General features: G+C 38.6%; 1 protein-coding gene across 1 annotated transcript in view; it reads right to left on the minus strand.

Moving 5' to 3' along the window:
* Positions 1-2,853: 2,853 nt before the first annotated feature.
* Positions 2,854-11,123, minus strand: part of LOC103727558 (ovostatin homolog) — a 49,198-nt gene continuing 40,928 nt past the window's right edge. The window contains exons 28-36 of the mRNA XM_008825492.2: positions 10,775-10,940; positions 9,799-10,010; positions 8,101-8,310; positions 6,886-7,010; positions 6,375-6,465; positions 5,833-5,901; positions 3,915-4,014; positions 3,177-3,252; positions 2,854-3,006 (exon numbers count right to left, since the gene is read on the minus strand). Of these exons, the coding sequence (XP_008823714.1) occupies positions 3,200-3,252; positions 3,915-4,014; positions 5,833-5,901; positions 6,375-6,465; positions 6,886-7,010; positions 8,101-8,310; positions 9,799-10,010; positions 10,775-10,940 (1,026 nt within the window). The 3' untranslated portion in view covers positions 2,854-3,006; positions 3,177-3,199. The remainder of the gene's footprint in view (positions 3,007-3,176; positions 3,253-3,914; positions 4,015-5,832; positions 5,902-6,374; positions 6,466-6,885; positions 7,011-8,100; positions 8,311-9,798; positions 10,011-10,774; positions 10,941-11,123) is intronic.

An 11,123-nucleotide genomic window follows, 5' to 3' on the forward strand; every position in this document is an offset into this window, starting at 1 on the left:
CTAAAGTCCTGGTAATGATCCCCAGTCCCCCACCCGGCTTGGTGCCTGGTGCCTGGTGCCTGGTCCCCATCCTTACCATCCCCTCTATGCTCCCTTCACGTTATGCTCTAATTGTACTTCGTTTCTGTTTGATCATACAACATACTTCCACCTTATGAGCCTGTTTTCTTTTTCTTGTTGATAATACAATCAGGAATAGTCTGTCTTGAGATATTTATGTGGTTAACTCCCTCCCCTACTTCAAGCTCTGGGTTAAGTATCATTGTCTCAATGAGATTATCCTAAAGTTATGTTTCAGCTTTCAATCTTTCCCCTGTTCCCACTCCCAGGGCACCGTAGATCCTCTGATCCTTCTCCACATTGTATAGTTTCTATATTGTCCTAGTTTGTCTCTTCATTGCTGTGACAAAATACTCTGAACACTACCAACTTGGGGAGGAAAGGGTTTATTTGTCTTACATCTCCCAGGTCACAGTTCATCAGGGAGTCCAAGGTAGGAACTCAGGGCAAGAACTTGGAAGCAGGAGCTGGAGCACAGGCCATAGAGGATCACTGCTTACTGACTTGCTCTCCTGGCCCCTGCTCAGCCTGCATTTTTATGCAACACAGGCCCAACTTGCCCAGGGGTAGCACCACCCACAGTGTGCTGGGCCCTCCCACATCACTCAGCAACCAAGCAGGTGCCCCATGGATGTGGTCACAGGCCAGTCCAAGGAAGGCAATTCCCCAGTTGAGGCTCCCTCAACCCAGGTATGTCAAGTTGACACTAAAGCTGTCCAGCACACATATCATTGATCACCTTCTCATTTCTTGTATTATGATCATCTGTTATGTCTATATGCCCTGACTATATTTTACTACTTCAGCTATATGTATATCTATCTATCTATCTATCTATCTATCTATCTATCTATCTATCTATCTATCTATCAATCATCTATCTATCTATCTATCATCTATCTACCATCTATCCATCCATCTATCCATCCATTATCTATCTATCTATCATCTATCTATCTATCATCTATCATTATCTATCTATTATCTATAGATACATATCTTCCTGAAATCTTACCCATTCTCTGATTTTCAAATTAAAGTTTACTCTCTATCTATCATCTATCATCTATCTATCTAATGGTTTGTCTTTTCCAATAGGATATAAGACCACAAAGGCAGCTGTTTCCATATTTTGATTCATTGTTATACCCTAAACACCAAGGGAGTGTTCAGCAACCATGGGCACTTGAGGCTAGAGCTCTGTACTAGGGCAGCATGACATGTTGCACAAAAGCAGAGAATCCCCATCAGTCCTTCAGGAGGTAGATTGACAGTTGTCCAACTGTCTACTGCCATCACCTTGCCCCTCAATGATTATGATTTGAGAAACCATTTTATTATGTGCTCAATCTAACTACTGAATACATAAACTGAGATTGATTATCTATTTAGGCAAAAGAAGAGGTTTCCCACAAATACATCAGCATGATAGAAAAGCAAAATGCCTTCATTTTCCTTGAAATTTTATTATAAAAATTAAGCCAGAGGAGTCACATTTTCCTTAAGTGGAATCTGAATCTTCAGTAATGTCTTACTTACAAGGTTGGCTTTATCATATTAGATACAATAGAACTGAAGAGGTATAGGGATTCTTTTTTGTTGTTTGTTGTTTTTTCTGAGATAGGGTCTCCCTATAGCCCCAGCTGGCCTGGAACTCACTATGTAGACCAGGCTGGCTTCCCTCTTACAGAGATCTGCCTGCCTCTGCCTCCCAAGTGCTGGGATTAAACACATGTGCTATCACATCTTGCTGTATACAGGATTCTTAACAAAGTGCAATAAATTTATTTGCCACATCTAGGACCCTTCTGCTCATCGGTGATGCCAACCAAGAGGCATGTTGGTTAAATGTCACTTAGGAACAAGCATGATCCACTGAGCAGAGGGATAACATGAGGAAACATATCTATCTAAATGCTTTATGTTTTCAAAATTCATATCCTGATCTTGTTTCCAAATTCTTTAACTCTGCAGCTGGAGAATGTTATGATCTTTTCTTGTCTCTAGAGAATCATAGCAATCCAGAAGCCTGCATTAAAGTCAAAATGGAAATTTTCTATTGTTCTCTCCCGTTTCTTCCCACCTTTCTGTCCTCAATAGGAATTCATTACAACATTAATGTTAAGTTAGGCAAAAAGTAGATATTGATATTACTTTCTAGTAATAAGTGATAAGCTCAAAATAATAAAATAATTAAAAAATACTTTAGTATTTTTATTCTATGTGTACAAGCGTATTGCCTGCATGTATGTGAATGCAGCCATGTGTGCAATGCCACAGAGGTCAGAAGAGGACTTCAGATTCTGCTGGAGCTGGAGTTAAGGATGGTTCGTAGCCACCATGTGGGTGCTGGGAATTGAACCCAGGTCCTCTGCAAGAACAGTCAGTGCACTTAACTACTGAGCCATCTCTCCAGCTATTTTTTTAAAAGATAAAATTAGTGCTCAATAAACCCATCACGTAATTTAGGGCTGCTTTCTACCTCTTCCCCTGCCCTGCTTTAGCCCATCACCCAGAAGAGTCTATATGTTGTCATGTTTATATTTGTTTCTTTGAGCTTATGTAGAATCCTTTTCAGTTTTTATTTACTCTTTTTCCCCCTCTACCTCTTTCTACCTCTTTTTTTCTACTTTTTTCTACCTCTTCCTGTCCCTCTTTGGAGGGATACTCTATGTTATAAGGTCCAAACCTTGAATTTATTACAATTGTGAAAAATAAAGCAAATTATTCATTTGCAATCAAAGAAAGCCATAAGATCTCCATAATGAAAACTAGGAAGAAAATAAAATGGACTCAGATTTGAAATGATGACATTTAATAGGAAGAAATAAAATCTGACAAGAAGACGTAGTAGTTGATTTCAGACTCTTCAGAATGTGAGGTTGTTGTGGCTCTCACCCAGGATGGAGATCAGAAGAGGAGTTTATTTAAAGAAATAGTTTCTGCCTGAGTTTTAAAACATAGTTTAAAAAACAGTTTAAAGAAGAAATAAATGTATGTGTATCTTTCCATATAGATATATAAAACATGTAATGATCTGTCAGGTTAAAAACTAAAATGGGAGATTTTTAAGAAGCATATATATCGCTATGAGTCTCATGAGATAATTTACTTACCATTCCCTTTGTTTTATTTTGTCTTACTGGGAAACTGAAAAGCTATTGATGTTGTAAGAATCAAGGGCATATTCATCTGGAAAGTAAAAGGAATAGTTCATCCTTATTAAATATCCAACTAGACTGTGTCAGGCCATATAAAGACATTAGATCTAATCTTTCCAATGCATTTTCAAGAGAAACAATCATTCATCCATTTCGTCAATCCATAAATTAACTCAATTCATAATATTCTAAATTTTAAGTTATCTGATTGAATGCATTCAATAAATAAAAAACAGAGACAGAATTCAACTATTTCTTGGCAGACTTTTATGGTATTCAACAAGAGATAAACAGTTCTAACCTTCTCCAAAAAAATTCATGGTCTTTGCAATATATTAATAAATGTTTTCGAACATATTGTATTAAATTTGCTATAAAATTTCAGAATATTTTTCCCTTCCATTTTTAAGTCCAAACCCATAGAAGCAGCATAAAATAGTAAAATTTCAAATTAGTAACAATGATGACTTGTTGTTTAAAAGACTTGGAAGCTTAGCATGGTCTGTTCTTCAAGATAAGAGGGAGCACTTTCATATTATATCAAAAAAGATTCCAAGTGTCAGAATACCCTAGGAACTGGCACAGTCATAATCACATGATTGGGTGAAAATAAATCGTCATTAAATAAAGCCATCAGAGAATATCAGGTACAGACATGTTCAACAGCCTAGGGCATTGCTGTGGCCAGCTTACCGTGTTCAAAACTGTAGACCATGACTGGGGCTGGCTGAACGTTGGACACAGGGTTGCTCTGCTCAACAGAAAAGGTGAAACTGATTGCTGTGTTAGACACCTATAAAAACACAAATTATAAATATATTATGGCAGGTCTGAAAAAAAAACTGCAGAGCAAATTATCTCCAGAAGTTCATAAACTACCAATTAAAAAGTCCATGTCATCATTATCTTACCTAATAGCAAAAAAAAATGAGTGAGCTAACATTAAATCAGGTAAAAAATTTAAGTTCAGCTGCTTATATTGAGGTGCAAAGAATTTAGTTGAAAATACTAAGAAGGTCGTAGACATTTGTGCAAGTAGGGATAATGTATATATTGGAAGGGTGACTTTTTAATAATCGTACTACAGTTTAGAATTTCTTCAAAAAAGTAAAAATTGAACTATTACATGATCCTGAAAACCTGCTTCTGAGTATGAATCAAAGGCAAGTCAGATTATTTCCTTAAAAAGGTGCTGCCATGTTTGTTTCAATCATTCCAAGGTATGGAAATAACCTGTGTCTGTTTAGCCACAGATAAATGAATAAACTGTGGTGTGTGCATGATAGGAAATGATTTAATCTTTTAGAAGAAGGAAATAATTCAATCCGTGAGAGCTTTGATGATGGAGTAAATTATGTTAAAAATAAACTACACAAAATAAAAATACATACTACTACTTAGAAGTGGGACATGACAGTTAAGTTTATAGACACAGAGTGAATAGGCGAGATCAGGGAGGAAAATGGCATATCGGTCAGTGTACGAAGTTAAGCAGAATGAACACTTTCTGAAGAAATGATGTATAGTATGAGATCTTCAGTTACCGTTATATCCTTGAAATTTGCTAAGAGAGTAGATTTTAAACATTTTAATCACATAAAAGGTAATTATATGAAGGGAAGAATGCTAATTAGCTAATTATAATAATCAACCAACAATGTATATGTATATGAAACATCACGATGCCTTTAGTTCCAGCACTTGGGAGGCAGGGGCAGGCAGAGCTCTGTGAGATAGAGCCCAGCCTGGTCTACATATCGAGTTCCAGGCCAGCTTGGGCTACAGGAAGACCCTGTCTCAAACAACAACAACAACGAAACAATAAAACATCACACTTGTGCTGGATAACTTTAGTGTCAACTTGACATACCTGGGTTGAGGGAGCCTCAATTGGGGAATTGCCTCTATTGGACTGGCCTGTGGCCATGTCTGAGGGGCATTTTCTGGATGAGTGATGTGGGAGGGCCCAGCCCACTGTGGGTGGTGCCACCCCTGGGCAGGTGGGCCTGTGTTGCATAAGAAAGAAGGCTGAGCAGGGGCCAGGGGACAAACCAGTAAGCAAGTGTTCCCCCATGGCCCGTGCTCCAGTTCCTGCCTCCAGGTTCCTGCCCTGAGTTCCTACCCTGGGCTCCCTAATGAACTGAGACCTGGGAGATGTAAGCTGAATAAACCCTTTCCTCCCCAAGTTGGTATTGGTTAGAGTGTTTTGTCACAGTAAAGGAGAAACAAACTAGGACAACACTATATTCCTTAGTTACATAAAATGTCAACAATTAAAAAAAAAAACCAAGGCATCTTTCATTGGAGTTCAAGCTCTAAAAGAATTATGTGTCTACTTTGCAGCAATCACATGTTATATATCCTGTAAGAAATGAAAAACCAGAAGATGCTGTTCTTAAGCTTGAGCACAATCTGGTCAGATAATCAAGACTTACATAAAATAACTTGATAGTACAGAGATTATGATCAGAGGCACAGAACACTGGTCATTTCCAATGTCTCATTAGAAGATAAACCCTTTCATGCACATCTGTAATAAACAGAAGTTTCCAAATACCCCTCAGAAAACAAGCAAAATCATGAAAGAAAAAAATCTTGTTGCTGAACTTACATTTTCCAAGTAGAGAAGAACATGGTCATTCTTCATGTTGGTCTTCATTACGGGGCCATTGTTTTTAAGCTTTGAAGACATTGACCGAGAGGAATGAGGAACAGATATTAGAACTCCCAGGGTCCCTTCTAGAAATGAGTGTTTGAGTTTCTGACCTTGGCAAGTTCTATTTGGTGAGATGTTCCTTCGTGCCACATTATTTCCATAAACACACGTGGGAACCAAGTAAAGAAATATATTAGCAGCTAGGGGATAATGACTGTGAATTACTACAAAATAAAACACTGTACATTCCTTCCAGTGCAGTACAGACAAAATACAACTATGAAATCGGACACTGTACATTCCTTCCGGTGCAGTACAGACAAAATACAACTGTGAAATCGGACACTGTACATTCCTTCTGGTACAGTACAGACAAAATACAACTGTGAAATCTGAAGGAGTATATTTAAGTGAAGAGTCCCATAATTTAGTTTGTTTTTGGTTTCATTTGATGAACTGACATTTTCTCTGTGCTGAGAGCCCCTTTTGTCTCTTACCTCCTCAATGGACGACAGGACTGGAATAAACCCTGAGAGCATTTTTACATCCACGAGGACCATATTGGAGCTATTATGAGTTCCAGCATATCTGAAATTAAAAAGCAACCATAATTTAGACATGGGTTTAAAAACAAGGATGGCAGGTGGACAGATATACTAGTTGGATGGAAATCTAAGGCAGTTGCAAAAGATTTTGAAAAGGGAGGATCTGAAGAAACTCACCCTCAAATGTCCAAGAACAGTGACAACTGAGTGACAATGGGCGAGATGATGGGACTGCAAGGCAACATTTGCTGGAGCAAGTAACAGTATTTGAACATAAAACCTCCCCAACTCTGTTCTCAGGCCTGCCTGACATCTCAAAGTCAGAACTTGTAGACAATGTTTCTATGTTTTTGTACAAGAAAATGAAAGCATTACTGAAATACCAGCAAGATAAAAGCTTGCAAGTTATGCCTAACAGAGTATGAATTGCATTGGGGAGCAGATATCAAAATATAATGCTTACGTGAGAGTCACCGTGAGGTTAAACTTAGTCTGGAATATGTCTGAAGAGTTGCTCTTTACCATTTCCACAGAAAGGGAAAATCCAGATACTTTCTTAGGTAGTGGCACATTGTACCTAAGGATAGCCTAAAAAGGACACCACCTTGAGATTCATAGTGAAGAAAATCATCCTGTAGTAAGAACTGAAGGACCCATTATCTCTCTAACTCCATGATTAACGCACTTTACATCCTTATCATCAGGGAATCAGGATAAACTAAAGTTAGTTTTCATGAGACACAATATGACAATATACTGTAATGAAGATAGAATACTTTCTAATAGCAACATTCCTAAATCAATTTCTTTTGGCCAGCTATACTTGTGAGAAATTGTCTAAGAACAAATTTAATTAATAAAAATGTTTAATTTGTATATATGCATATTTGTGTGTATGTGTATGTGTGTGTAGGGCATGAAACTAGCAAAAAGACCATGAGAGAGAAAAAAGAGAACTTATTGGGAGGAGGAAGTGCAAAGAATGCACATCACAAGAAAACCAAAGGGCTCTATTGAAGAGGAGGAAGGGGACCAACAAAAGGTGGAGGGTGGGGCCATGGGAGAGAGAGAACAAAGAATGTATAAAAATGGCATAATGAAAAGAAAAGAAAAAAGTCATAATGAGCTGGGCACGGTGGTGCACTCCTTTAATCCCAGCACTCAGGAGGCAGTCAGGTGGATCTCTATGAAATCAAGGTTAGCCTGGTCTACATAGCAATATCCAGATCACCTGGGGCTACAGAGAGACCCTGACTCAAACAAACAAACAAACAAACAAACAAACCAAAACAAAAACCAGAAAAAGTCATAATGAAACCTATCTCTTTGAATGCTAACCTAAAAACTATTAAAAATATGAATGCCTTCTCTACAAAGTAGCTTGTGTTTCTGATATTGATTAGAAAACCATAGTGAGAGAAAGAGTTGATAAATCATGAGAGGAGTCAACAGTGATCTGATTTTTTTTTTTTTTTTGGTCTTTTTGGGACAGGGTCTCCCAGCAGCCCCAGCTGTCCTGGCACTCACTATGTAGACCAGGCTGGCCTTGAACTCACAGAGATCTGCCTGCCTCTGCCTCCTGAGTGCTGGGATTAAAGGCGTGCACCACCACGCCCCGCCAGTGGTCTGAATTTTTATAGATAAGCTTTGCCCTCCCTCTTGGGCAGGCTTCTATTACCTGGATAAACGTGCAGCCTTGTCCTTCCACTTCCACAGCGTACTGCCCACGTCCTTCAGATAATTTTGAACGCTGTACCAAAAGGCGATTATCACTTTTAACTGAGAAAATCTCCTGGAATTCCTCAGTTCTCAAGGTGACTGTGCTTTGAACATTAGAGCCAGTTAATTTCATGTAGCGCGTCAGGGCGAGAAGGCAGACTGTGGTGTCCTGCACAGAACAGTGGTGCAAGGTTAGTCATGTGACCATGAACTTTGAGTCAATTCCTAGAAATATTCCTAACACGGGCAGGAGAACACAAAGCTATATCCCGAATAATAGAAAAAAATGTTAAAGTTGCTGCAAGATTGTTTTCCTTAACAAAGCTTAATTGGGTTTTTACTTTCCTAAAAGATTGTATAAGCAATAATTTCACTATTAAAAATAGTGTAAAGGCAAATAAAAAGTATTACCCTCTCATATTAAAAAAGACATTCAGGGCCAGGTGTGGTGGCGCATGCCTTTAATCCCAGCACTTGGGAGGCAGAGGCAGGAGGATCTTTGTGAGTTCAAGGCCAGCCTGGTCTACATAGTAAGTTCCAGGACAGCTGGGGCTACAGGGAGACCCTGTCTCAAGAAGACAAAAACAAAACAAAAAAAAAACAAAACCAACAAAAAACCTCCCTCCCAAACATATAAGCTGCACATATTAATGGGGTACCATGTAGTACATAGGTATATTTTTATGTAAAGTGTTTAAAAGGCAGCTGAATATATCTCCTCAAACATTTATCATTTTTTTATGGTGATAACTTGCAAAATCTTGTCTTCCAGTTTTTGATACTAATCACTATTTATAGCCAGCCTACTGTTCAAAAGCACAACAGAATTCCTTGTTCCTAACTAGCTATAACCAACACCCACTGATCAATCTTCCTCCCCTGCTGCCTCTCCCAACCCCTGCTATTTTGCACAGCCTCTGGAGCTACCATTCGACTCCCAACTTCTATGAGATCAGTGTTTTCAGATTTCACATACAAATGGGAACATATGAAATAGGTCTTTCTGATGAAACGAAAAGCACACAGTTGGCAAAATAATTGAAGGTGGAGGAACGACTGAAGCATTTCCTCCTGAGATAAAACAAGGATGTTTTCTCTTAACCACTCCTGTTCAGTGCAGTACTGAAGGTTCTCACCAAGGTAATTAGGCAAGAAAAGACATTTGGATTGGGAGGGAAGGAACAAAATATGTCTATTAGTAGACAGTAGGCTCTTGTATGTAAAAGTCCTCAAGGAACGCTAAAAAGGTATTGGAACTAATGAATAAATTCAGCACGATTGTAGGATGCAAGGCCAATATGTATGCAAAAAAAATGTGAAGAGTTGGAGAGATGGCTCAGCAGTTAAGAGCATTCTCTGCTCTTCCAGGGGACCCAGGTTCAGTTCCCAGAACCCCCATGGTGGCTAACAACCTTCTATAATGCTAGTTCCAGGGGATCTGATGCCCTCTTTCTGACCTCCACAGCCACTGCATGACAAATGGTATGCTTAAACACATGCAGTCAATACACTCATACACATAAAATAAAAATAATTATTTTGGCATTCATAAAATCAAATGTTCATTTCAGAAGATATGTTTTCATGACAGTTTTGGCTGTCATCCAGAATGGCATCTCCTGCCTTAAGCACTCTCCTTGAATCACCTGTCAGTCACCTGGGTGGCAGAGAAGCCTCCGTGGGAGTTCATCCGCTGGGCAAGCCCCTGCACAATCTTACTGGCATAGTCGAGGTTCAGAATGACCTGGGAAATGACAGCCAACAGCACATAGCAAGTCTTCTCAGTCTCTCCAGAAAGTGCTGAAGGAATGAAGGATGGGTGTTCTTCTGTCTTGGATTTTGTTTCTCTTTCCCAATAGATCACATTATCTGTGAAAAGAGGGGGAAGATTCATAGTCTCTATAAAAAGAATTTTCACAGTCAGTAAAATAAGCACCTGTATAGTTACACATTCAGAGAGTAAAATTCTATTCTTGGCATTCTGTAATAGCCCAAGTTAAATTCACATACAGAAGCCGTGACCCCCCAGCCTCTCAATATTTGGAGACAGGATCTTTAAAGTGGTGATAAAGTTAAAATGAGTTTGCTAAGGTGGCATGTAATCCCATCTAGTGGTCCTTATAAGAAGGGGAAATTTGGACACATAAAAGAGACACCAAGAATTTCCACACATGGGGGAAATACTATGTGAAGACAGAGGCATCTACTTCAAGAAGAAAAAAACATAAAACATAATGATATCTGTATCTTTGGCTTTGACCCTCCAGAACTTCGAGAAAATACATTTTGATGTTTAAGTCAACCAGTCTGCAGCATTTTGTTATGACAGGCTTGGCAAAAAAATATAGCCTGAAATAGCAACTCCTTAGGGTCATAATTAGTTTTAGAAGTAATCATTTGTCTGTGATGTGGTCACGATGCTTCGTTTCCTTTACTCCACTCATTTGAGAGGAAATTAGTGGAAAAAAAGAAAAAGGGAAATTAAATATCTAATGTTCTTTGAAGACGTGGGTACTGACAAATTTCATAAGAGAAACAAATACACAGATACAGAGAGGGCTCTGATAGAATTGCTTAGTAAATCTCTGCCACTGTTTTCTAGAGCTTCTCCCATGATGAGAGGTAAGACTTACTTATTTTTATAGCAGATTGATCCAGGATCTGGAGCAAGGATTTCACCTGCCGTTCTTTCCCAGCTAAGGCAAAAACATAGGCCAGAACAGCACGAGTATAGCTATGAGTGACACCACTTGCAAATGCCTCCTCCAGGCAATAGAAACCATTGCGGAGAGCAGGAAGCTAGCAAGGGAGAGGAATAATATACTCATAAATAGTAACCAAATGTTTCATAAGCTTGCTATATAATTTCAATGCACCACAGTTTATGATGTAGTTTAGAACATATATAATATCTCCTTGCAGTTCAATTTTTATATAAACCTATTCATACATATGTACTCATGCTATATATATATATATATA

Source organism: Nannospalax galili, unplaced genomic scaffold (assembly GCF_000622305.1).
Source record: "Nannospalax galili isolate Female #2095 unplaced genomic scaffold, S.galili_v1.0 scaffold589, whole genome shotgun sequence".
In the NCBI taxonomy this organism is placed as follows: domain Eukaryota; kingdom Metazoa; phylum Chordata; class Mammalia; order Rodentia; family Spalacidae; genus Nannospalax; species Nannospalax galili.